The sequence below is a fragment of the Triturus cristatus genome, chromosome 3_2 (genome assembly GCF_964204655.1).
Source record: "Triturus cristatus chromosome 3_2, aTriCri1.1, whole genome shotgun sequence".
NCBI classification, from domain to species: Eukaryota; Metazoa; Chordata; class Amphibia; order Caudata; family Salamandridae; genus Triturus; species Triturus cristatus.
Window position 1 is genome coordinate 1168646418 of NC_140584.1, and position 27900 is coordinate 1168674317.

At 43.7% G+C, this 27900-nt stretch overlaps 1 protein-coding gene across 4 annotated transcripts in view; it reads right to left on the reverse strand.

Annotated features, from left to right (window-relative positions):
* ZNF142 (zinc finger protein 142) overlaps positions 1 to 27900 on the reverse strand; it is a 97866-nt gene that overhangs the window by 34335 nt on the left and 35631 nt on the right. For 3 of the 4 annotated variants that reach the window (XM_085650042.1, XM_085650040.1, XM_085650041.1), the window contains exons 3-6: positions 22618 to 23367; positions 20626 to 20886; positions 16776 to 17588; positions 15461 to 15638 (exon numbers count right to left, since the gene is read on the reverse strand). In XM_085650042.1, the coding sequence (XP_085506168.1) occupies positions 15461 to 15638; positions 16776 to 17588; positions 20626 to 20886; positions 22618 to 23367 (2002 nt within the window). The remainder of the gene's footprint in view (positions 1 to 15460; positions 15639 to 16775; positions 17589 to 20625; positions 20887 to 22617; positions 23368 to 27900) is intronic. The other variant, XM_085650043.1, reaches the window with a different exon arrangement.

Below are 27900 nucleotides of genomic sequence, written 5' to 3' on the forward strand. Positions count from 1 at the left end.
CTTTCATGGACATAAAAGTCAGTTTATCAGTCAGGTTAAAAGGCAAAAATAAAGCAGTGGCATTCAAATAATCCCAAGGCACTTTACCCATTTTCAGTGTCTGCAATGTCGAAGCAAATTGCATGACTGACCTGAACTGATTCTGACCATGATATAACACAGAAACATCACTGTGAACAATATCTATCACAGAGGAAACATTATCATCTAAGGTGTAAATGCGTGATGAAAGTGTGCCAATGCTATTGTCCACTACAGCAAGGACTTTTTCTAAATTAGCCTGATCAATTTGACGCAGACAGAAGGCTGCTTCCATCTGTGAAAGTTTCCAAATTTCATTGTAAGCGGCAAAAACAAATCGCTTGGCTCTTGGATTACGAGGGTCCAGGAGAAATCAGCCAAGTCAATATCGTTCGATAAGAGGGAAAGATGTTGTTTCACTGATGCCAGGGTGGAATGTTCCAACCACTGTTGGCATAAATCACCCACTGAGTATGTAGTCACAGAATGAAGAGGTGGATAACGAGGGTCAGGCTTAGTCTGAATGAAACCAGGGGTAACATTATAGAAACGCAACTGGCATGCATTTGTATTAGTTTGCCACACCAAGCATCCTGATAAGTCAATTTCAGAAACATTAAAAGAGGTATTTCGAAGCAAAGCTCGCAAAGCCTCAATAGTGTAGTTATTATGTAACCGCCAATCGTCATATTCCGCTAAGAAAGGAATGGAGGGGGTATTTACTTTTTTGACAGTTGCCAGGCCAAAACAAGAGGTTTGGTAAATAGTATCATTTAAAAATAAAATTTGAGCAGGGATCAGGCATGCACGATGCAATGCCTCAGTGCCCTGTACCTGCCAAGATTGATTTTAAATCTATAGTCTATTTCCAGTGGTCATAACCGTGTAGCCAATTGCGTTTTTAACCAAGTTGGCATAAATCAGTTTAGTGTGGGATAACAGAAACTTGGATTCAGGGGATTTTTGAAGCTTAAAAAATTAAGATGCAGGATTATCTACATCATAATTTGAAAAATAGGTGAATTTATTTCGTAGAGTTTTAGAACTCCCCTCTAAGGGAGTTGGACATTGTTCCCATTGTGTAAAATTAAAAACATGTCTCAACATGTTAGTTTTGTGGAATAAATGATGCCCATATTGTTGTTAGCAAAAAAGATCACCATAATTGCAGAATTTAAATATAAATCTTCAGCATCAAAGGCAGCATAATATTTTAAATCTGAAAACAATGCATGAACTGCTTGTACATCCCAATCATCCGGATGTATGTCCCCTGTGTCACCACATCTCCTAATGAGACGCGAAACACGTATGGAACTCGAAGGACCTCAGTCGGCCCATAAATTTCGTAAGCAACTTTGTACCAAACGATGTCATCTGGAACTGGGAATGCTGAAATGTTCACAAGAGACTGGTCACGTTTCATGATATGGGACAATGTTTGTGGAGCCAAAGTTCCGTCCACCATTCTTACTGCAGAGCGTTCAGGGAGATAATGGCCATTTATTAGTAAAAAAGAACACTGTCACAAATCCAATTGACATAAAGAGGAAAATCAGGCTAAGGAGCAACCAAATGTAGGTCCATGGGGGAATGAGGTACGTCTTTTTGAACCAAGAGTATACAATACGCAATTTAGATGGTGGTGCATCAGACAAACTGGATGTTGAGGACGACGAGCCGGAAGAAAGGTTTGCCGGTTCTCCATGGCAGGCACTCACTGGATGTGCAAGCAAAGGTGAATGCGCCAAATAGTCCAGTTGTACTCATGGGATAGATGGCATCTCACTCGCGGAATTAAGAGCCTGAAAAGGGCACCCGATATCCATTGCAGAAGAGGATTGTCGAACTGGTTGAAGATCAATTAGAGTCCACCATATAAGCAGACATCCGTGGGGTAACAGATGACGACAAAGCCAATAGTGCTAAGGAAATAGCGTTGCACTAAACTGCAGGTGTCACACTATTCAAATCGGCCACACGGTGCAACTTGACATTGTCCACTGAGATGTCTCTGTTGTCTTTCGACATGGCAACGGTGGTAGAAGGATTGTACGAGTATCCTTCAGTCCAAGTACTGAAACAGGAGCACAATAAGAGACCAAATTCTTTTTATTTTCAATCCTTTCTTGTACCAGATCTCCAACTTTAGGAAGCCAACCGGTAACAGGAATCAGTAGTGCTTCATCAGTGGAAGAGGGTAAATGCTCAGTTGCCAGGGTATCGCGTTTCTTTTGTAGATCCTGTAACATAGCAGAATGATTATCTACGTCAAACTTAGAGGCAGCTTCCACAATGTCCAGGCCATCAAGGTCAGGAACAAACATATGAAAGCAACCGAGAGATCTTCTAGGGAGATAATTAAGTGCACGTTGAACCCCATACAAGTGGGCCAGCCAGTTCCTGCCAGTACCTAAGACTCTAGCTGTCAAGGATTGCTTTAAGTCAAGGTTCATTCGCTCCACAACTGAATTGGCCTCGGGTTGAATGGAGACGAAAACTGCACCTGTACCCCCCAACGACTTTATCGCATCCTTGTATGCCTTAGAGGGGAACGCTAGACCTTGGTCAGAATGGAAGGTACCACAGGCAAACATCCCGACAAAGACACGCAAATCCCTGATGACATTTCGAGCGTCAGCCCCACAGGAATCTAGTGTACGAATCAACGGCAACAAAGATATACTTGTATGTAGTATCAGAACAAAGAGGACTGCAGCGATCAAGATAGACACAGCCAAAAGGTTTATTAGAAATACATAGCGGAGTTTATAGCGGATGTGGGACCGTAGAAGGCTTGATTTGTTGACAAACATCACAGCAAAGAACATAATTAAGAGTCTGTTTACATAAACCACGCCACCAGTAACGTTGCTGAAGAATAGAGCCTGGTGCTGACCCACCAGCATGGGCCGAAGCAATGCCTTCTTGTGCGGCCTTGATCAAAGCTTGAATGCGGTGGGAATCAGCCGATCCCCAACCGAAGGAATGGTAGTATAAGGAACCGGTTCGGGAGTTACATGATAAGAGTACTTAGAAGGGAAACCGGAAGGATAATTACCTCCCTCCCTTGTACCAGCGACTGCTGCCAGAATCTAATTATCTATTTGTGTCATGGATCTTGTAACTGCTGCTACGGAACACGTGGCTACTGCAGATTTGGGTGCTTCATCTGCCAAAGAATTACCAAGACCGTGTGTTCCGACACGCTGGTGGCCAAGGGTGTGAATAACGTGTGAGAGGCAGACGTTTATGATCTGCCACTCGAACCCAATGCATTTTATGCTTAATTGCGCTGCCTTTAGAATCGCAGTAGTCATTTTGAGACCAAAAGAATAAGTTGTCATTGAACGACTGGACACAATAGTAAGAATCACACACAATAAGAGTTTTCACAAGAGAATCAGCAAACTCGAGAGCAAGAACAAGAGCACGCAGCTCCACCAATTGCGCCATACAGTCACCGAGTGCCTGAGTGTGCACAATGGAAGATTTAAACTCTCCATCTACAATGGAGAAAGCTACAATAGCGCAAGATGCTGAATAAGCATGTTTGGAACCCGTGGCCGGTCGCACCGAGCCATCAGTATAAATTATGCATTTGTATTCATGCAGAGGAAGAAGCGACAAAGGAGGAGGATGAATACATTCATACTGTAAAAATTCCTGAGTCTGAAGAGAAGGATCAAAGATAAACGTGACATCCGAACACGTCAAGGAAGTAGCCCTAAGAATCCAACGGGGTGTAGTGCCTTACACTAGGTACAGTTGCTTAAGTCACCACTTCCAAAGCAGGTAAGGGCGTGACCATAAGAATGCATTTGCCCTGCGCCAGTGAGCGTTACTTTAGAATCGCCATCTGCACTGCCGTCAAGATTTTTTTAAAAGAGGAAAAACGCATTTCAGCCGCAGTGTATAAATGTGATTTGTATGCAATAGGTATTGTGTCCCCTTCATTGAACATTAAGTACGTGAAACCCACTGCTCCTGAAATTATATGTATCACCCGGTTGAGGGTGTTATCAAGAGTCATTAGGAAGTTAGTTGCAAGCAAATACGCTTGCAAAGACTGCAGGACGGAAGTATGTTCTGGTAGCCAGCTGGCAGAGGAAAACTTGGGTTGTATCAACGCATAAAGCGGTTTGATACGCTAGGTATAATCGGGAACGTATATTCTTCCGAAATTCAAAAAACCCAGCAGGGATTGAAGCTTTTTCAATGATGAAGGTGGTTGCAAATGTGCACATTTCTCTAGGAAATGAGGTGCTAAACCCTTTCCCTCGTTATTGAGCTCATAGCCCAAAAAGAGCACTGCCAAATGGGCAATGTGTGACTTTGCAAAATTTAATTTATAACCACAGTCGGCAAAAGACAATATTATGTGGTCGACTCGTTCAAGATGCGGCTGATTTCGTCGTCAGTCAAATAAAAGTCATCAACGTACGACAAGGCCTCGGGGTCAAAGCCATGTAAGAAAGACACTATGCGTGCCGTAAATGCCCCGCGGCTATTCTTATACCCCATAGGCAATTGTGTACATTTTTTCTGATTTCCGACGGCACTGAATGCTCTCAAGTCACTACTCGCATGGTCGATATTGTGACTTTAGAAACCATTGGAAATATCAAGCGTTGTTTTGTATTTTTTACTAACTATATTGTTCACCAGCGCTGAGCTGTGTGTGCTTTGTACCGCAAATGTGCTGCAATGGCTGTTCAAATTTCTATAAAACAATACAATCCGAAAGGAACCATCACGTTTAGGGACTGTAAAGAGAGGATTATGCATAGGTGATGTACATGACTCAATTACCCCTGATACTCCAACTGTCGTAGAATGTCACAAACTGAAGCTTTGGCTTCACGGTTGATGGGATATTGAGGTTGTGGTTGCGGCATAGAGCGCAACGGTATTAAATGTGCCGATGATTCAACATCCCAACCCACCTGATTGCGATACACCGCTGGGGCTAAGGCCAAAGCCCAGTCCTCCGCGAAAGTCTGCGCTTGTTCCTCAGGGACGCAACACGGAAAACTCGGAAGAATCACATCTTCCCCTCGAGATGAGGCTAACACAAAGGCTGGAGGCCAATCTGCCTCCGCTAACAAAATGTCATCTGAAGACAGGGGTGTGGAATTTTTAAAATAATCTACTTGGCCAAGAGACAAAATCCTACTAAGATCTACATGTCTTGAAAAATCCACTTGTCCCACCAACTCCCGACATAATTATATAAGCTGGCAGAGTAACATTCACTATATTTTTATTTTGTATTACACGTTGTTGCATTTCTACAGCACTGCGTGCTCATGTCAAGGGCCTGAAGGGGACTCTGGATTTTCTGAAAAGTTACCACCTCGTTAGCTTTGCATGACTGGTAGATTTATTAGGTTGATTTATAGCACGCCAACATGTCCTTTAAAGCATGAATTTTGTAGACAGTGGGTTTAAAATATCTGTATTGGATGTTGCAAGGGGGGTTTGAAAGTACTCCAGTTTTGTTGTGGCAAGCTTGAAGTTGTATCTAGGCATGATGTGATACCGAATGGTGCATTTTTGGTTGCAGGGTATTTGATCATGCTGATCATACGTCATGTCACAAGCTTGAAACCCAAATTTGCACAACAACGAAGGACACCTTGCAGTGGTCTAAGCTCAGCACGAAATGAACAGCATGGTGATTTGTAACATTTATAAGGTGCAAACTAAGTTACAGGTAAGTAATGTTTTTCCATTCTTTTGTTGGACCTCTGCTGGGAAAGGCTTGTGTGTTTGGGAGGTGCCAATTCCTTACCGCTGTCTGAAATTCTGGGTGTTTTTGAAGTATCCGTATTCTTGACTGGGAGATTTTCCAGAGTGTGACTCGCAGGGCCAGTCTGTACCAGAGACACATTCTTTAGCAGTAGGTGTGACGTTTGAGTTGAAGAAAGATCGGTCCGGTGTAATGGATGGTCTCGTGTGCGATGCAGAGAGCCATGAATGAGCTGTTTCTTGCAGCCAGTGTCATTCTTGAAGAATGTGAGTGATAGGATTATGCATACATGGGTGTTGATATTGTCTGACGCCTGCATTCATAATTAGCTCAAAGTTGGGGAGGAAAAATAGCATTGGGCACCAGTAAATAAACTCTTGGCATAATGTAGGTGTGACTGACCCAAAGAGATGGTGGCCATCTCCCTGTGAGGAAACCCCAGATGTAGAAAAATGTGGCATTGAGTTCACATTGAGTAAAACATGCCTTAGTCACTTAGTTTACCTAAGCAGTGGGTCGAGGCCATAGTCCCCATCATGTTTCTCACTTCATTTGATAGCTCTGGTTCATGCCCCTGTGTCCAGATGGTGAAGAGGTGATACTGTGTCCAAGTTTGTTTTACGTGCGAGAATCTCAGTCTTTGACAATATGAACTTGAAGTGATTGAGATTGCGATGCTGAAGATGTAGAATAGCGTGTTAGCACACTTTGAACAGCTAAGGCATAAACTTAAATAAAAGAACGTTTCATTTCTGTCTTTTTATTGAGGTTTTCCTTAATAAACCTAAACAAAATGACTTGCAGTACTGTAAATGTTGTGCATAGGTATAACTCCTGCAGGGATTAGAATACCCTGTGTTTACAGTAAAAGACTCACAGACTGTCACTAATGCATCCTTGGAAATGACAGGGGGCACTGTTGTTCAATTATTTTAGTGCCCAATATATCACAATCGTTAGTTATCAAGAGGTGAGCTGCATAAATAGTCTCAATTTACATAGAAGAGTGCCCTGCTCATATAGGGGCATGTGTAAAGACGCCATATTCGCGTGACATAACCACAGCCATAGTAAACAGAATACAAGGTTTCCGTGTCAACATGGAGGATGCGAGGCCACAGTTGGGTCTAAATATGACCCAGTCTAGAGCTCTCCAGCTGCAAGGTACATCCAAGCTGATGAGCTCCTGTGACTATTGAATCCATCGATCACTGTCACCGGAGTGCGCTTTTTCAGCAAAGGGAAAACATTTGCCCAGCACTAACTAACGTAATGTGGTTATGCGTGATAAATTCATACCCTTGCTGTAAATTACCTTTTAACCCCCACTCCCATGGTCATTGATCCTGGCCCGTAGCATGCAGCATCACAGTTTCCGTACATTTCTTAGTAAATGGTGCGGTTTTCTGCAGATAATTAATGGGTTTATTCAGGGTCCGACTCACCTTTCAGAGACACCTGCCACTGACAATTCCAGAAACACGAGCGCCTGCGTTAGGCCGTAACGGACACTGCAGGACGGGGAAAATCGAGCCACTCTATAACCGGCGGCAGAGAGACTACACGGATGCCCCGTCCCACGACGCTTGGACCAGGCAGCAGAGAAAGCGTTTCCTGCCTCGCCCCACTCTTTGCATGTTCGGCAGCTTGGTTCAGAGAGTGGGTGGGCTGCACCAGTGTTTAACCCGCGCTTTTCCCACTAAAGAAACAGTGATGTTTTGCTGGGCTAAAGACTTCCAGCCAATCACTGGCTAGAGCCCAGTCATGGACTTTTAGCCAATCAGAAGCCTCCAATGTTCTTAGGCTGTCAGCATGTCTAATCACCGCAAGTACCCGAGAGTGCACGCAGCTCGTATATTTTTTGTGATTTAATGTCTAGTTGTCCGTCGAACAAAGTAGATATTAAATCTTCTTGGCCAACATAAAAATCAACATGTTTCGGGCGTCGGGCGATATGATTCCCCCACCCCTGGAAGAGGTCAGATTCTCCCAGAAAACTGCCTTAATGGGACAAAGTATATCACCTTCAATTAGGAAAAGGACTTCATAGAGTCTATCTGGGGGGGTGGGGGTGGGGGTGGGGGGGGGGGTAACCCAGGTATCTGCAGTCTCAATAGTAATGAATGTGTCAGTTGGACGTAGAGCCTCCCGGCCTATGGTAACTTCCGCCGCACTGTCGAGCAGATGCCCTACCCAAGTCCAATCCAGGAGTCGCGTTCTCACCGTCTGTGGTATAACTCGCGGTTAAAGCGGCAACTTTTTTCTTCTGAAACTGGGGACGGAGGCATGGGAAATCACTCTGCTTGTCCTTGACATCAATCTGTCGAGGCTGTTCATGAGTTTGTGATGCAGGTTGACTTCTACTCCGATCCTGGCGATCACCTCCACCAGCTTGAGAGACCAATAGAACCAAAAGAACGAGAAGAACGCTGATCAGGAACTTGATACATATCAGGAGACTTAATTTGAGCGCGGTCGCGCAAATCATAAGTACGCTCAGAAGACTCAGGTGCCGGTGAACTAGCACACGAACCCTGCTTCTGTTGTTGCGGAACCTGCTTTTTAGAATTTTTCCAAATCTTTTTAGGAAAGAAAGGACACCCATCCTTTTCAGGTTGGGCTTTTTGTTGATTCTGAGACTGCGGTTGTGTTGGATTAGAAGGCTTATTTCCCAAACTATTGCGGCCTATCATTTTATAAGCCTTTGCAATTATCTTAGGTAATTTTCGTGGTTTGTCAGCTTCCGCTACAGTCTCCAAGCGGTTCGCCACTTGAAAGCTAACAGTATCGCCCTTGACATTCGCAAGGATCATATCAGCTACCACGTCGAACACCCCCACCAGTCTCATCCCCAGCTCGACAGCCGCTTCAGCTCCGTGTTCATCTTGAACGCGTTTAATCACAGAAGGGAGCACGATCATGGGGGGAGTGCTGAAACATATAGAATATACGGCTGCAAACACTCTGGCTCAGGTGTTACAATCCGCCAACTCAGGAATTAAGTCTTTAGGTAAACTAATAGTTAAGATCCTGTGTTTTTCCCCAGGAGTGGTATTAGGAAAGACAGCTTCTATCTGTCCAAATTTCTCTGCAAGCCAATAAGGAAATTCATCCTTATTCTGTGGGTGCTTGCCCATGACAGAATTAACCATTAGGGGACTGATGGTCACGGCACCAGGACGAGCAGGTTGCACAGCAGTGCCAGGTGGTCCCACCTGGACGTTGCGTGTTACGTACTGTATTACAGCTCTATACATGAGTATCAATAAAGTGTGTAAAATGAGGAGCTCATGAAGTGTTGCATGTTTTAAAAGCATGTGGGTGTGGGGTGAACCCTGCCAAACCAGGCCATGTGGCCCCATCTATAGCTAAAGGGCCTAAACGGACTGCCGTTATTGGGTGAGGAAGGGCACTATTAAACCATATACGGTGTTGTCAAGCTGTAAGTGGAATTTCAAGAGCTCTATAAGGCTGATATAGCTGAGGAGTGTATTCGTGAAACAAATTATCAGTTCCATCCACCGCCAGTAAGGTGACCCAAGAATTAAATTCTTCAAACTGGTGAGCTGGGACGGCTTTTACCGTGAAAATAAGTGCGGCCCCAGCATCAGGGACTGCGTAATGAATAAAGTGCACCCTCAGCACGGCTCTACTATGAGCCGGAACATCAATCGCAGCCATTATAAATAAGGGAGTAAAACAACTTGAAGAGCGTCAGCGCAAACATGGACTATAAGAAAAGAATACCTTGTAAAACTTCAAGCTTGAATAAACCTATAAAAACGTCAATATCGGAGGTTACACCGTCACAGGAAACAGAAGTGAGGGGATTGTGGACCAGCACAAGCACTACTCAAGCGTCTCGCAGATAAGAACTAGACCAAATGTTGGGCACCATGTTGCGGGGATTCTGCTCAAACACAGAACTATGTACAAGATTACAGGACCTCAGTGAACAGGGGTGTACCACCTACCACATTAGTACCCAAAATCCCAACCAACTAGCTATAGTGTCTCATTCGGTCTCCAACAAATATTAAGAAGCTACAAATGATTTGACAACCCAGAACTTAACACTCCCGACCCTCTCAGAGTCGCGGGAACAAGACACTCTTTCGCTCACTCGTACTTGTCCACAATAAGAATAATCAGAGTCACTAAATAAGTTCAAAATGTTTATTTTGACTATAGTGATTCATAAAACAGCATGCGCACCACGACCAGCAGCAAAATGCATAAAGTAAGCACCATAAGCATTGTTACAATACCATAGAATACAAAAGGAGTCGTCATTTTAAAAAGACTATGAAAAAAAGCAAAATACCTAGGCCTAATTCCCCTCCCCTTGGTAGTAAGAAGTTATTTTATAAAACAGAAGATCTCTAGGCGTTGATAGCAGCCCCCTACCTGAAAGCCTAAACGCAAAGGTTAACATCATAGGAACAGCAGAGCTCAGCTCCATGGAACGGCTTTCTTCAAGTGTGTTTTAAAAACATGCAACAACGCTATATCAAAGCACGATTTTTCCGCATTGCAGCTGTTTGTAACATGTTTTGTCTAGGTATTAGGGACTGACAAAAACATTGTTGATCGACCTTGCACATTATGTTCAGACAGAACTCAAGGGAAAGCAGAGAACGTGAAAAACAATCTGTTATCATGTAAAGGGCAGAGGCAAAGTGTCGCGAAAACAAACTCTAGCAGGGGCGTACGCAAAGGCATCAGCATAGAGCAGGCAAACTCATGCTAACTTAGCAATATCGACAAGGTCTCTAAGGGCCACATAACACCGTAACAGAACTTATTGTTGCCTGTTTAATCTACTTCTTCAGGCTTCGCCAGCCCAAATTCGTACATAAGTGACCCTGGAACATATTCGAAATGGTTTTAAATTGAAGAATGAATCATGATCCACACTCGTATGGGAGGCAATAAATGACCCTAGAAATGTTGCAGCACACAAATTTTTTTAATTGGCTGCATCCACTTTTAAGGCAGATGAACTCTGTGCTGCACCCTTCTCTCAAATTGCATTTAATAGAGTCACTAAAGGTATCAGCAAAAAGGTTTAAGCTTTGATGGATAGAGAGGTGTTAGCAGATAGTGCCCAGGCACAGATGGCCATCGTTACATATGGCCTTTTAAAATTTCAGAATTATCTGGGAGGCAGGAATGGTCTAAATTCAAAATGAAAGCTTTTGCGATTCTGGCTTGGAAATTTCCAATTTTGTTGTAATTTACCAGCTTGGAAAAGGCAGACCAAAGAAATGTCATGCCGTCTTAGTAATTATTGTAAGGAAGGCGTCTGCCATATTGTCTGCTGTTGCCAAGCCCTAACGGATGACCGCAAGTTTGTTGAGACAGTATTTTAACCAGAACACTATACGCACATGTCGGCAAGCAGTTGTAGCGTGTCTTCAGGAAGAGGACCTGATTATTTTCTGGATCTTTTTAAAAAATACATGTCCATAGCAGAGGGGAAACTTCCAAAGAGCGAACAGCACTGCCCATTGACAGGGACACAAGTAGATTGTATGAGGCATAGCTATAATGAGTTATTTTTCACTTGGTTTAATGGGCATTTCTGATTTAGGATTAAACAGGATGGTTTTAATTATGACCAACATATAGTATTAAGACGAGTAAGGATTTTAGGAAAGACATGTTGCACTTTAAATATTATTCTGCATAAATTAAATCCTTGTCTACAGAAAAACAGGGACAGAATCTAATTGAAGGTGCAATGGTATTGAACCACGGGCAACAAAGCTAATGATAAGCAAAACCTGTAGATTGTTGCCCTCAATTAGTTTTGGTGTATGACTGCATGTACTAATTAGGTTGGTTTAATCCATGTCCATTATTTAGTACCAGGATAACAGGAACCTAGCATGGCATGTTGCACTTTATTGATTACTTTGCACATATTGAACTGTAGTTTAACCAACAATAGTGTAAATAGTAAATCTTAGGAGTAATGGGTCTAATAAGCGCAATAAGATCTATGAAATGAAATAACTGTGGATTGGTGTCGTCAAGATATGTTACAACCTTTAAGTTTGTAATACATTATGAAGGTTTTATCTGTATTTTAAGATGGTTCTTTTAAAATGATATTCATGTACGAAGTATTACACAGTAATTTAATTGTGTCATATTGTAGGTTGTAATTCTCGATGTGGTTGCATAGTTGTATTTAAACACATTTTTCCAGCAATTTCGCCAGAGTGGGGATGTTGGATATAGGGCAGTAGTTATTGAGATCGGTGGAGAGGGAGTCAGACTTCTTTAGTATAGGTGTGACATGCCCTATTTTAAGACAGGCCGGTATGGACCCTTGTCTCAGGGAGGCGTTTACGATCTTTGACCATAGGGAAAGCATAGAGGTTTTTATCATTTTGAATAGAGAAGGAGGTAAGGGGTCCGAGAAGTGATTTGAGGGGTTAATCGTTAGAAGAGTGTTATAGAATTCTTGTTCAGGGATGGGCGAGAAGGTGTGCCAAAAGGCATTGTTTTTTGGGATTTCCATCGGAGTAATAAAATGGACCTTGATCTGAGAGTGAGATTTATCATCAAGGGCCATAGCCTGAGGGAGGGCCTTCTTAGATTGGATGTTGAGTTCAATGGATTTTGTTTTTTTCTAGGAAGAAGTTGGCCAGCTCATCGCAGTTAGGTGCAACCGAGTCGCTTGGTTCCAGGGAGTTTGGCTTGTTGCGCGCTTGTTGTTTGATGATTTCGAATCGTTTTTTGGGACGGTTGATGGCTTGGTTCAGCTGGGATTTGAAAAAGTCTGCCTTAGCCTTCAGGATCTTCCTATTGTATGAATTCCTCAGCACTCTGAGTTGATATAGGTGATATAGAGGCTCAATGGAGGGTGCTGATTTCCATAGTCGCTCCGCTGAGCTTAGCTTTCGACGATCCGAATTCAGGTTCTCACTGAACCATGGTTTGGAGAGTTTGGAGGAAACGTTTTTTTTCCTGGATGGGCGCTGCAGAGTCAAGAATTTTAAGCATTGTGGAATTGTAAAAGACTGTGAGGTCATGGACGTCAGCCATTTCTGTCGAGGGGATCAGGGCAGAGTTGCATCGGTTTACCAGGTCGATGGGGTTGATATTTTGTACATTCCTTTTCCATTGTTTTGTTTTTGTGGGTTGACCCCTTTTAGGAGTTACCACGATATTGATGGAGAAGAGAGTGCTATAATGGTCTGTCCAGTCACATGGGGTGATGGATTCTAATGATACCGTGTTCATTTTAGCTATGATGAGGTCTAGTGTCTCTCCCTTGTTGTGGGTTGGACTGTCACATGGTTGGGACAGATCCTGATTTGCCAGAAAAGATTTAAGACAGCTTACACCATGATTGCTTGAGTTATTCCCATGGAGATTGAAGTCGCCCAGGAAAATCTGTGGTACTTGTGAGTTGTCATTGGATGCAATAACTTCCATTAGCTCATCGATGAACGTCAAATTATCACCCGGGGGTTGGTAAATTATGTGAAGTTTGCAGGCGAGGCACTCGTCATCAGAGATGTTGATACAGAGATATTCGCAAGAGCATAAAGAGATGGAGTCTGCTTGATTGACTGCGATTGTGTTTCGATAAATGCATGCTAGCCCTTGCATGTTTCTGTCTAGGCGGATTAGGTCGTGACTAAGAGGGACCAGTAGGTCCAAGATGGGAGAGCAGGAACTATTTAGCCACGTTTTGGTAAGGACGATAATGTAAAGATCATTCGCGAGGATGAAGTCGTAAATGTTAGGGGCATGTTTGTTAGCAGATCTGCAATTGATGAGTGCAAATTTCCGCTTGCTAGTCGAAGTGGGGGGGGGGGGGGGGGAGTGGTCTGCACTATGTTGATATTTGTGAGATTTTCTCTATTAATGGATCTGTAGTTGTGAGTGGGTTCTCTGAAGGGGTTGGTTTGAATGGATTGGATAGTGCCACAACGAGACTCACTGATGCCGGTCTGGCGGGCATAGGATGTGCAGAGGTCATCAATGTCATTGTCAGACAGTACAGCAGTTGCCCTCCTAGGACGAGATGGATCATTGGGGGAAGGTATCTTATACTGTCTGGTGTCCTCGAGGCTTGAGTTCTTGGTGATATATCTGCTAGTTTGGTGACTGATTCGGTTCACGGTGGCCCTAGTAGCTGTGTGTGTGTTTAGGAGTTCTTTGGTGATGGTTGATAGATTTTGCATTTCAGCCTTGAGATGGACTAGGACGATGGCTAGCTCATTAAATCGTTCGATCCAATCAGAATTGGGATAATTAGATGTGTGTGTAGGTGTGAGTTCTATTACAGCGGGAGGTCGGCAAGAACTGTAAGTATACTGTTTTCATTGTATATTTCATTATCACATGTCTTTATGCAACAAACCAGAAAATGCACATTTGATTAAAGAGGGGTTTTGACTGCAGAATGAGCTGTGCCGTCACAGTATCAGTCTGATTCAAGGATGTGTTAGTGTTCTCGGTCAGCCTGTTGGTCACTGGTAGGCTGGACGCTGTTCTGTGTCAAATAAACCTGTACAATATTTTGGATCCTTACACGAGCTGTGTAGTCAATAATGGCAGGATAAATCAAGGTAGTCTGGGCCATAACCTGAAAGAAAGGTGTTCCTTCATGACATACAATGAATTACTGCAAAGTACTAACCTGGTAGCCAACATCCCCATTCTAAACAGACTTCCAGTCCAACCAATCTTCAGGTCCAGCCCAGCTTTAACAAACCAATCGCATGCAGACTCTCCACTGAAGTACTCAACCACCCATGAGTCACATGAGAGGTGATATTACTCGCCTCACACTTCATTACAACTACTTACTCTTGATTAGAGCACAAACCCCAAACAAACTATTTCACATCGAACTGAAGGTGGATCACCCACTTGAGATGATAATAAAAGTCTGCAAACCACACTCCCCATCTCTCTGCCACAAGTTCTCCTAAACCCGGTTAGACTTTCTATTGAAGAGTACATTCTTCACCCTTTGCAGCACTCCTCTACAAGCAAAGCACTAATACCCAGAGCAACGGAGTACTCTACCATCACAGTTATGACAACCGATCCTATTGTCAGTTTCTCCACAGCTGATGTCACAAGTACAACGTCTGCCCAGGCGGTCGCAGAAGAATCATCTCCTCCCAACCTAGTGACCTACCTTCTAACCATTACATCACATCACATCATAGCAGGCCTCGTACGTTTCTGACCTGCAATGCAACCCGTAGATTTTAACCGCACCTGGGTAAAAGATAAGACATTCTTGCCCACAATTACTGATCTACTGTGGATATGGTTTCCTAAAAAAAATATAAGACATACAAATCCCCAACCGTTTCAACAATGATTTGTCAGACAGGTTCTGTATTCCTTTTAAAATCATCACCTTCATGCACCCCATCAATGCTAAACTCAGAGACCGAAATAATAACACGCATGAACCTCAAGGAACACAGGCTTGGGGAAGAAACAAATAGAGCAATGACAAAGAAAGCACAGGAAGAGGGAGCCTGTACATAGAAACGCACAATCTGTGCACATTTGTGCATGGCTGTGTGTGCATGTGTTCACTTATTAAGCCCATATCTATTGGTTTTGCCAGTGATGGTTAATATTGTGTGTAGATCTCACATACACTTTTCATGCATCCATAATAAATTGTGTGCAATGCCATACCTGAGGTCTCCGGTGTGCTTGCGCATGTGTACGTTCAAGTAGTGCTTCCACTTGGTGACATAGCCACACTCGGTGCACATGTAGTTCTTGTCACTGGAGTGCGTCAGCATGTGCTTGGACAGATAGCTCACATCTCTGCAGGTGAATTCGCAGCGTTGACACTTGTGGGGCTTCTCACCTAGAACCAAGAGGAGGAGGGAGAACTCAAACTCTACTCAAGCACAAACCCAAAGCCTTTATATTAAAGCTGCAAGCAGGCAGTGGCAGGATGATTTGGATGGCAGAGACGGTAAATAGGTCAGGACTCTTTAAAGTACATTATGGGTCCAAAATCACTAGTCTGCAAGTGTTAGCTTTGAATATGGAAAGAATGTATGTAGAAGAACTTGGAGGGTTTCATCAACAAAACATAAACAGTACAAACAGTACAAGGGCAATAGTACAGAGAAGAAACAGCAGTGGAAGCAGCAGTGAACATTTCCCCTACACACAGAAGGAAAAGCCTGGGCAAATGCAGTGCAGGCTTCCTAACAAGCCGCAACACTGAGGCGGCTCAGCAAACGTTCAGTAAACATGTACAGAACAGAGACAGCATGGGCACCAACAATGCATGCTTCCGTATCCATTAGCAACTGGTACAACATGGAGTAGTAATGTAAGCAACACAGACTAAAGGTACAGTGCTTACAACACTGCACACAACACACACAGCATAAATGATAGATGAACAAACATTCTTCACAGAGACAAGAGATTAATCGCAAAGAGTAGTGATGCAAGCTTGCATCACACAGAGAAAAGGCACAGCATAGCAAGCAACAGTGCCAGTTTCCGTGATAGACAACAGGTGCACCATGGTGAGCATGATTGAAACTGTACCTCGTACACAGAACAGACAGAAGCAGTTGAGGACTAATTCCCATATTTAATAGAGAATACATACAACATGGGTGCCAACTCAACTACCTCTGAAATAGTTTATATTTAAGTAAAAGATTTTGCTGGGGGTTCTAAAATCAAAAACAGTTGCAGCTGTCTTGCAACAAGGATTTCTCTAATCACACATACTTGTGTGGTTTACTTTCATGACCCACATATGTAATAGCCTCCTCCCCCAAGTTTGTTCACACATGTAAATTGCCACAGAAAGGGATCAATAAAGTCCTCAAAGCAAAAACTGGACAAATGGACTAGAGTGGAAGCAGTATTTCTGCCCATGAGCAAAAATAAACAGTTCTCTAAGTCACAATAAGCAAGATAAATAAAAGTAAGGGCCAGACAAAGGTAAACTCTAGGACAAGATGAGCTGTGTTACCTGTGTGCAGAAGCATGTGCCGGATCAGAACCCGTTTGTGTGCTGTGGCAAAGTCGCACTCAGTGCACTTGTGGATCTTCTCATTAGCGTGCATCTTCCCCACATGGTCACTGAACTCTACCGGATTGAAGGTCTTAAAGGGGCAGAAATCACACTCTAGTTCCTCACTGCCTGGGTGGCCCTGCCTTTTGTGTTTGCGAAAGGCATGCTTGTTGGAACAGACAAAGGTGCATTGATCACAGTGGAAAGCATAGTGGCTCTGGCGGTGCACCTCCATCTCTTCCCGTGTGGGGAAGAGTAGGGAGCAGGCATGGTAGCGGCACTCCACTGCTCTTATGCTATGAGCTTCTTTCAGGTGCCGTAGGAACTCTTTGCGGTCGGTGGTGGAACTTCCACAATCCTGCTGGAAGCAGGTCAACAGCTGCTGCTCGGCCTTGTGGGTCTTCATGTGCTCCTTTAGAGTCTGGCTCAGTCTAAACTTCTCCTCGCACACTGGGCAGGCATAAGTATCTGAGTAGAAGTTGGAAATGTCCTCATGCATGCTGGCCATGTGGCGATTCAAGGCGTTCTTTTCAACAGCGCTGTAGTCACAGATTGGGCAGTGGTGGCTCTTCTCTCCTAGCTCCCTCATCATGTGGATCTTAAGCTTGCTGCGGCTGGTGAAGAACCGCTGGCAGTTTGGGCACTGAAGGCTAGGGTCTGGGAAGTGCAGGTGCAGGTGCTCCACCAGGTGGGTCCTTTTTTTAAAGCAGCGTTTGCATTCCGGACACATGTGGGTTTTGAATAGATACTCTGTGCCTTCCTCAACATCACCTACAAAAGTACAAGAGACTGAGTCAGAGGAAGCTGCAAGCACCAACGTACTGTTTACGGTTACTGCTCATCAACGATATATGCACCAAATGCGGCCATCCTAGGATATAATGATAAGGTTCCACGCTCCAAATTACAATAAACATTTTCAAGACCCTAGAGAGAAATAGAAATGAAATTATGGGGCAAAGGCTTTCAAGACACCGTTACACTATCATTGTCAGTTTCAGGAATATGCCTGGTTTTCTAGTACTGAAATCTAGATCCCACCCATCCATTTCTGTATTAACTCAAGGGTCAATCCTATCAGACCGTTATGCCTTTCTCTTCAAATTGCACATTGAGAATACCTAGATCATCCTTTAGATAAATGGTGATCTAAGAATAGCAGTTGCAAGCTGACGCAAGTGCATTTTGGAGGTAATGGACTAGAAGGCCTCCTCCTGGCTCAAACTGAGCCCTGAGAAGATGGAGGTGGGGGACGAAGGGAAGAATATTTGACAAGCTCGACATTCTGGACCCAAACAAGTGAGACTGCTTGGAAATTTGTGTTCCAATTATTTTGATTTTATTATATATTTCAATGAAGAAAAATATTCTGCCTTGGACCAGGTTCTTTTAGTCCCAGGATGGTGTACCATATTTTTGTGTTGCAGCAACAGCAGTGAACATAGTTTTGGTAGGCTGGGCTGACCTGGAACTGTACACCAACCATAGTGGATAGTGGCTGCAATCCACCGCCACCCCCAACCCTCCTGCTCCATAAAGACAGGTGGATTGGTGGGAGAAAAATGTAAGAGACAAATTATCAGAAACATACTATTGTAAGAAAGATCTATTGTATCCAATTATGAAATATCAGTGGTGTGATCAAACATTTTTGATTAAGGGAATCCTCAAGGAATCCTTGTGGTGCCAGTTGTGGCAGAGTTAAATGCTGCAATTTAGTCCAGTCCTAGAACTTGTAAGTTAGGGCAGAACACCTCTGGCCTTAGGACATCGCATTGGCTACTGCTGGAAATGAAATACTAATAGAAACAATATGTCTTTTCTTTAAAGTCTTTAAAGTAAATCTATCCCATGGACGGAAACTACCCAATTAAAAAAATTAAATTAAAGCGCAAACCTTATATTGATCAGTTTCCCGCATCTAGAAACATTATCCTGTACTCCATTTTCTTACACTAGCCTTATGCACTGCAAGAAGCAAGGAAAACTACTTTTCAATCAGTTTTTATGATAGGTTTTACCTTTTATCTCCAAATATGTTTTGGATATAAATTCCCTTCACTGATGATACTGTAAACATTTTTACATGTGAAATATGACCCCCCAGGGTTTGAACGTTGGCAGTCGGTGTGGGACATTTACTTAGAGATTCAGGCCACCGGGAACGCAAACAGTAGGAGGGGAAAGACCAGAACCTCTGTTTTGTCAGAATTGTGACATAGGGCATTCATGTTCATCCAACTAGCCACCTCAACTAGATGACTCTTAAATCGATCATGCAGGGTGCTGGCGTAAACATCCAAATGCAGAATAACCTAGGCATCATCTATGTTTGCATAAAATTGGTATACATAGAAGGCCATCAGACTATCCAGAAAATACAAAATATCTCATTGTTGGGAGAACTAATAGATCTTAATATATTAAAATTGATCTGTTGCCTGGCATCCAGATCAAACTAAACATTAAGTTTAAAGTAATTTCAAGTTTTAATCAACCTATTTCATGCAAGAATATCTAATGGCTGATCTTAGAAAGCTGATCTTGGTCCCTAAAGTGACAATTACATTCACTTCTGCTGAAAGGAATTTAAAACCTACCAAGGGAGTGCCTATCAGAAAGTCTCAATGACTGACTGCAGAAACCTTTGAACACTCACTGTGCTCAAGGGTTAAATTCAATCCAAATTTTCATTTATAAAGAATAGACGTTCTTATTCATGGGACATCAAGGAATTTAACTGTGGTCCTAGGAAGATTTAAATAATAGTTTTAAAAGAGCTTAACTCACCAAGGAGAGTGCTGCCACGGTTTAGTGGACAGTAGATTCTGAATGAAATTCCTGTACTTCTATACCCCAAGTAAGCCCACTGCATCCCATAAAATATAATGTGCAGAGGCAAGTACAATCCGTCTCTGTGGGCATGTCATATTAGTCTTCCTTTATCTAGAACATTTGGTGTGAGGAGACAAATTTTACATTTGAATGTAGCTGGTGAAAATAGGACCACTAAAGAAGGTTCCTCGAAGACTGAGACACAAGGACTAGAATGACAGATCTCTACCTCTGCATTTCTCTAAATGCACGTCTAAAAGTAATACATATTGCATTAACTGATATAGATATGAAAAGTTAGGTGTTCAACACAGAATGCATGTGAGAAAAGATTGCACTTTGTATTCTCTTGTTCAGAACAAACCTGCTCGGATGCAGTGATTGGATGACACACATTGGATGTGTTTGTGTAAGTCAGTCTACTGTTTTGCTTTCTGTGCATCAGTTTCTTACTATAGTCCAGTTTTTGGCTTTTGATGTGCATCTGCAGTCTCCGCCCTTTTGACTTCTTCTCAAAGTACAACAAACAAAAGCAGATGGTTTGACTCAGACGGAAAGGGATAGGTTTAGGTCCCCTCATACAACAGAAAACGCTTGGGCGGCGCCTCCTTCAGGTTCTTGGCAGCCAAACTTTGGAACTCTGACTTGTTAGATGTCAGATTAGAGCAATCTGAATTGGCCTTCCGTAAACACCTCAAACCTGGCTTTTCAAGAAGCAACTCAATCAACAGTATGCTTGTCCTGCTGACCAGTATCTCTCACTCTGGCTCAGTTGGTTTCTAGCGCGGGAGCAACCAGGCACTCTACAAGCTGCATTTAATAATAATAATAACATTCCACAATACGAACAGCATGCTGTTACTACACGATGACAAAAACAGACTGTGTAAGCTTATCTGGTGCCCCTAATTCAGGCATTCCAATTTCACCCAAATCCCTTAAGGGGGTCTAAAACGTACACAGATGCCCATACCTTTGAAATGTCGATCCCGGGGTCCCTGGGCCATCATATGTGGTGCTCTTTTTCCCTGTGCCGCGTTACATATACTTCGTCTAAACTCCCCTGTTTCCTCCTCTTCTGATGAAGATGAACTGTCCTCTTTGCTCTCAGAATTTTCTTCTCTTGCGGTCCCTCTTCTGCCATGGAGGGACCCATCACTGGCACTGCTGACCACGTTGTCTCCCTGGTCACCTGTCTCCCGACTATTCTGTTCCTCTTGTGAGACATCCCCATCTGCTTGCAACCATTGGAAAACAATATTTTAACAGCTATAAAGCATTAAAACGTCAGGTCTACCGTAAAGCGCTGCATTGAGGAAAACTTTCATGATAATTCTGGTTAGATCACAAAATAATACAAATGTTAATGTCAAAGAAACAGTTTATCTGCGAGGAATCTGGCTTTTGTAATTTTTCCACTTTGAATTAAGGGGAAAGTGATGTAGATTCTAAAATTCAATGCGTCAGACTCCCAGCTGATGAAATTCTTGGAAACAAATGACTGACTGTTACGCAGGGTGACAACCCCTTTCAAATCTTTCTCTGAATGGGCCCCCCACTTAGCCTCACTCCACATAATATGTATACCCTGTAACACTATTCTATTTTCATCATCGTCGTACTTTTCCATTTCCTCCCTTTGTACCTGCATCATTTTCATTCCCTAGCATCCCAACAACATTTAGCTCTTTAAATGCCATTCTTTTAGGTCTGCATCTTTCCCAGCAGCCTTCTCTCATGTCTGTAATCTTTGTTTCTGTCTGTAGCCCTTCCTCTGCTCGTCTGTTGAGTCTGTGTCAATCCCAGTGCAAATGCCTGGCATCAACAGCAATTTATCTACCCTTATCTTCTGCCGCATCCCTCTCAGTGCCCTTTTCTAGAGTTTGCTGTCGTAATGCTCTGTCCTGGTCTCATCGTTGCATCTTTCCTAGCATCCTTTCCTGGTGTCGGCTGCCATAAGTCTAACCTTGCTTTGGGTGTGCATTCTTTCATTGTGCCAGCCGTCCTTCCATCATTTGCATGCATGTTTTTCAGGTCCCTTTTCTTTCCTGAACTCGTTTCAGAATATGTTCCCTCTCTGCATCAGTTCCTGTACCTCAGCCATGTGGCTGTATCACGGTCAGTGTTAGCACTATATTCCACATCCCTTCTAAATGCTGCCCCTATGGAAATTACACCCTCTACATAATATTTATCCAGTACCTGAAACCCCTTCTCAGCTAGTATTATCTTCTCTATGCTGCCATAGTGCCTGTACCATCTACAGTATCCTCGGAGTTTGCTTCTAATTTTGTCTTACTGTGTCTGCAACTAGTATACCATCATTTTGCCTTTATCTCTCTGCCAGCTGTCTTCCATTCTACCTGTATAGCATTCATAATGTCCGAAAGCCACTCAAAATTCTTCTTTGTACTTATACGCCTGGCATTGTTTTTATTGTGTTCTCTCTCTACTTGCTTCTCTTTTGAGCGTTTTCTTCGGCCCTACATCCCTTCTATAATTTTGTCCATGACTGCATCCTCTCCAACTTTCTCTCCGTCTCACGATCCCTTCCAGAATTCTGCACTACTTCTTATATCCATGGTTTGCACCTACATCCCTTCCTGTATTCTACCCAATTTTAACTTTATTGATCTCCACCTTTACCTTATGATGGCATCCCTTCCACAACAACCTCATGTACCCTTCTTTTGTTGGGTCACTTAATTTTATTGCCCTACATTTGCATCACTTCCTGTAACAAGGATTGATTACCCTGAAGTTCCAAATCACTTAATTTGGACAAATACATTCTACATTATTCCTCCCATATTTACAAATGCATATACATTTGATATTTAAGTCTGGCACTTCACAGTCCGCGTTAGTTGCAGATTATTTGAAATCCTAAATTACTTCAAGTCATTCAGGTTACCTGGCATCTTTTGCAGGAGCACAGTGTCACCAATAAGAACAGAGAAAGTACCTGAATGAAGAAGGAGGTGATGAGTCAGGGTCTTCGTCGACACTGTAGTAAAGTCACACTTGTTGCACCTGGAGAGCGCTTTCAGACCAATGTTCCTTGTAGGAGTTGACTGAGAATCCTCAGCCTGATCCACATGGTTTTTCCGGTGCTGCCAGAAAAGCTTTACATTTGAGCTCACGAAGCTACAATGAAGACAGTGGAAGGGGAAGTGAGTACGGTGGTGCTGTGACATATCATCTGCGTTAGTAAACAAGAGTTGGCAGGCGTTATGGGCACAGGGAATAGGGGTCACTTTATGCACCCGTTGTAGGTGGATGTGAAACAACTTGCGTTCATCTGTGGCAAACCGACAATCCCCATTCGTGCAGGTGAACATCTCCTGATGATGGGAGTGACACTTAAAATGGCCCTTCAGTTCATCAAGCTGTGTAAATTGCTCTTTACAAATTGGGCAAAACACGTTCTCTGTATCCAAAGGCATGATATTAAGCTCCTGTCCACTGTCTTCTGTGGAGCTCAGTGCCTTGCTTAGGTAGAGGCTACGCCGGGTTTGGTGCGCCTTACTTTCCTGGCCATATATTGGCATTTCCGGTATGTGCCCAGTCAGACTCAGGTGGGAAGCTGCATGGAAATCCAAATTTTCAGACTGAGAAAACATAGTGCACTGATGTGGGGACAGGAGGCTGGAATACGGAAAGTTCTCACCACATTTCTGGCACAAATATTGGCCACCTTCTTCAACCAAGACACCTAGGGTTTAGTGGATACAAAGCAAAAATTAATACAATTATTTAAGCTTCCTCCAGTTTTATACTCTGCACTCCCAACCAAAAGGGTGCTTATCCTCAAGCAGTCTAAGCACTAGCCTCAGTTTGCATATTGCCTTACCGATTTCAAGCTAGAAAGCTTACCTTACAAATGGCAAGGCCTGGGGCTTCCAGAAAGACCCTTGCCTCTCATTCCAGAAGTATGTAAAAGAAAAATTATATAACACAACTTGGTATCCTACATGAGCTTTTCAATCATGATGAAGTCTTTATTTCAATCCCCATTCACTTTCCAAAGTCTGCAACTCTGCCAGTATACCACATATCCTCCCTAATTTCAAATATTTATTTTAAAAACATTTAAATATGAGCTTCTTACAATGTTTGAACAAGTCACACTACCATTTATACGAGTTGCTCGGTCTAGTTGACCCAGTTCCTTTCCTCCCACTTTAAAAACATTACTTGGGCTCATAGCCAAGCAAACTGCTGGGTCAACCTACTCTCTCACTACAAGAAAACTGAACATTTGCCCAGTTTACGCAGCTCTTTCCCCAATATACAATCAGTGTCTTAGCAAACTTCCCAGAAGGTTAGACGTAGGCAGATGTATTTAGATCTAAAGTGAACTGGGCTGCATAAAGTTACACAAACTGCAGTGACAAGAAGGTGATGGATGGAATGCATGAATTAATCTAGACCACAACTGATAAATCTTGTAAACCGCATTCCAGTCCATCATTTTTTGCCCGACCATGCTACTCCAGTAAAAAACTTGTCTTATGCAAATCAGTACCAACCCTGCTTCTCATGGAAACAGGCCATTCCAAACTGCCAGGCAAGCCCTCCTTCAGAAGGGAACACAGGCAACCCCAAACCGGTTTCGACCTATTAAGGTCGCATCAGTGACGTATGCCTTGAGCACTGTGATACAGTGAGCACAGGACCCACGTCTGGGCAATCAGATTGTACTTAGGAAATAAACTGGAAGAACCACTTGGAGATGGATGGACTTCAGGGTTAAACCGGCCCTGAGGTAATGAGAGGACCGGGCTTGGCAGCTCGAGCTGGACTGTTCCTACTAGAGCAGGACCAAGACTGATTTGCAAATTGCTAGGTCCAAACCGAAGGAAGCATGGTGGGCAAAAGACTGATGGGTTGCAATGGTACCCCAAACGATTGCCAGTGGGTAGACTTACTACAAGCATTCCTCATCACCTTTTGTGTGATAAAGTCACACAAAACACAAGCTACTATTCTGTGCAAGAAAGTAGGAACACAAAATGGAGGACAAAAGCTCGACCAAGTACGAGAAGTGGAGCAAGCAAAGAAAAGCCTGCACCTTTCCCAAGCAGAAGCAGACTTAGAGGTTGTTCAACAATGATGAAGAACAAAAAGATTAGTGAAAATGTGACAGAATATTTCTAGTTTTGGGACCATGGGTATGTTATGGTGCATATTGCCACCGTCCTGCTGGATATGGGAAACACAATGTAAAAGGCAAAGAAACAGCTAGATCTGGTGGTACCAGATATGAAAGGCTCTCACAAAGATATCACTAATTACTCCTTTCTCCATCATGGGTCTAACCCTTCCCGCACATAACTCACTTACTGACGTTTCTCTGATCAACCAGGGAGACCTTCTCCCCACCATGTTCCATTAACATCAGTTCAACTAATGAGGCTAAATAAATCTACATCCCCATGACTGGAAAACCAGCCACATGCAGTTAATTAATGAAGAAAACACACACACATACATACGAGAATGAATAACTGCTACTGTCAAACTCTTGGATTTTACATGGCAGGACAGCAGGGAACAAGCATTGGCAAAGGCAGTGAGCGTGCCAAACAAACATTAAACCTATTTTACTAAGGGGCAAACAAAAGCATCTGAAAAACAGGCGCTATAGAACTAACCATTTGCATAGCCAATAGGTCTGGCTTTAATGCGCTAATACGTGTAAACAAAGGCATTTCAAATGCTATTTACACGTGTTAGCACACTAAAGTCAGACTGGTTGGCTTTTGCCTGCTAGAAATCCTGATAGTGAGAATAATATTCAGTGTACCAAGCTAAATGATAATTTGCGGTTTCATTTTTTGGGGGTAGTGCATGTATATATAACCTTTTACTGCCATTGTCCATGATATACCTGTGCCCAGAGTGTGTGTGTGTCTGAAGGAAGCTTGCAATGCTGCTGCATATAATGTACTGGTGCTGCTTCGGTGGGGAAAAAAAAAATTCTATATATATATATATAAATAACACGTGACAGAAACCGCATTAGTAAAAGTCCTTACGCCAGAAGCGTTTCAGGAATCACAAAGTCCCTTCTTCAGTGGCGTGTGGTTTGTTGAAGAGCAGAAAGCACTGTTACTTGCGCACGGCTCAATTATAAACACCTGCCACGGTGGGCGTGGCCACATACATGGCCTTCTAGATGTTGTAGCGCGCAGTAGTTCATCCCAAGTGGGCGTGCTGTTCATTTCCTCAAATAAAACCATGTTTGGTCCCCAAGTGGGTAGATGCGAATGCTAGCAGTAGCCTACCCTGCTTTCCTGCTGCCAATGCGAGCGATCAGGCACCACCCTGCAATGGCGCCAGACCTCTTTCCTTCCTTCCTTCTCCAGCACCGATGTGGTGCCAGCTCGGACCCGCGAACCTGCGGTGGGCCTAACTTCACGACCGGGAACAGCCGTAATACATCCACAAAAAACAGGATACCCAAACGAAGAGGCCACAGGCAGATGAATTTGCTCACGTGGTTTATATGACAGCTTGCAAGCAGGCAATGTGACAGAAACCGCATCGGTAAAAGTCCTTACGCCAGGCGCGTTTCGGGAATCACAAAGTCCCTTTTTCAGTGGTGTGTGGTTTGTTGAAAAGCAGAAAGCACTGTTACTTGCGCACGGCTCAATTATATACACCTGCCACGGTGGGCGTGGTCAAATACATGGCCTTCTGGATGTTGTAGTGCGCAGTAGTTCATCCCAAGTGGGCGTGCTGTTCATTTCCTCAAATAAAACCATGTAGGTTCCCCAAGTGGGTAGATGCGAATGCTAGCAGTAGCCTACCCTGCTTTCCTGCTGCCAATGCGAGCGATCAGACACCACCCTGCAATGGTGCCAGACCTCCTTCCTTCCTTCTCCAGCACCGATGTGGTGCCAGCTCGGACCCGCGAACTGGCGGTGGGCCTAACTTCATGACCCGGAACAGCCGTAATATGTGAGAAGTTGGCCTGATGTATGATGTCACTAGTTATAGTGTACACCTTATATCAGTCCAAATACCCTTATGGTGATTGGTTGTAAAGTCAACCTTATAGACCAGCTATCCTAGTGGTAGCATGGACAAGAGCAGTCTTAGGCTAAACTCTGAATGGCATGTGAAGCCAGCTGTGATACCATATATAATCCCTTGAATACCAAATGAAAGGACACCACAACAGATATATATATATAAAATAAAGTGTATTTATTCTAAGCAAACCCTCAGCACTCTTTATGAGTTTAGAGGTAAGTACAACACAGTCTTATTAATGCATACAGTAAGTCACACAGGTAAGTAATACAGTTAGGCCCTAGGGGCCACGCAAACCATATACTAAATAAGTGGTATAAGAACCACTGTCACGGAAATAGAATAGGCCTAGGCCTAGGGAATCGCTGGGGCTACACTACACTAGCGTTAGTTAGGGAGTGGGAGGCCCACGGGATTCGTGTGCAGAGTGGAAACACTCACGCGTAATGCGTAAAAGTCAATAGCAATGTTACAGTTTAGAAATAGATAGATTTAGGACACTTCCGGAGTAGCTAGGAAGTTGAGACTTGAAAACTAGACACTAGGATAGTCACTATCCTGATGAGCACCGGAGTACCCAAGTTACCTAGCCCACAGGCTGCGGGTGCATAGGGGTGAAGATGCGTCGTTTTCGTCGTCGACTCCTATGGATGCCTGAAGAAAGATGCTGACAGGCAGTCAGGGGAGAGTGTCCGGTGGATCCCAAGGCTGGGATCAAGAAGCGAAGAAACCTGCAAGCAGAGGGGACAGAGTCAAGGTCACTAGCCAGTGACCACGTGGAACCAGGAAGGAACCAGGCGATGTCGTGAAGAGTTGCAGGTGAAGGTGAAGCTTGTCGCTGCAGCCAGGAGGACCAGGAAGCGTCGAGGACGACCAGGACCAGGAGGCGAGCTGTCCCACGAAGGCTCTTGCTGTCGGCGGCGTCGAAGTTGGACTAGGACTCACCAAGCCTTGGCAAGCGGAACCCACGAAGAACAAAGGACTTGCTTCTGGTGCAGACCAGGAAGGTCTGGGGTGCTTCTTCTTTGCAGAGAAGCGGGAGCCAGTCTGGAGGAGCCAAACCAGCGCAGAAGATTTCAGGGAGCGTCGTCACAAAGGCCACTAGCCAGCGGGCAAGCAACCGGACAGACGCGGCAAGCAGGAAAATGCTGAAGGGCCCCACGCAGGACTCGTGGAGTGTGGGGGGCTGGTCTTCGGTGCAGATGGT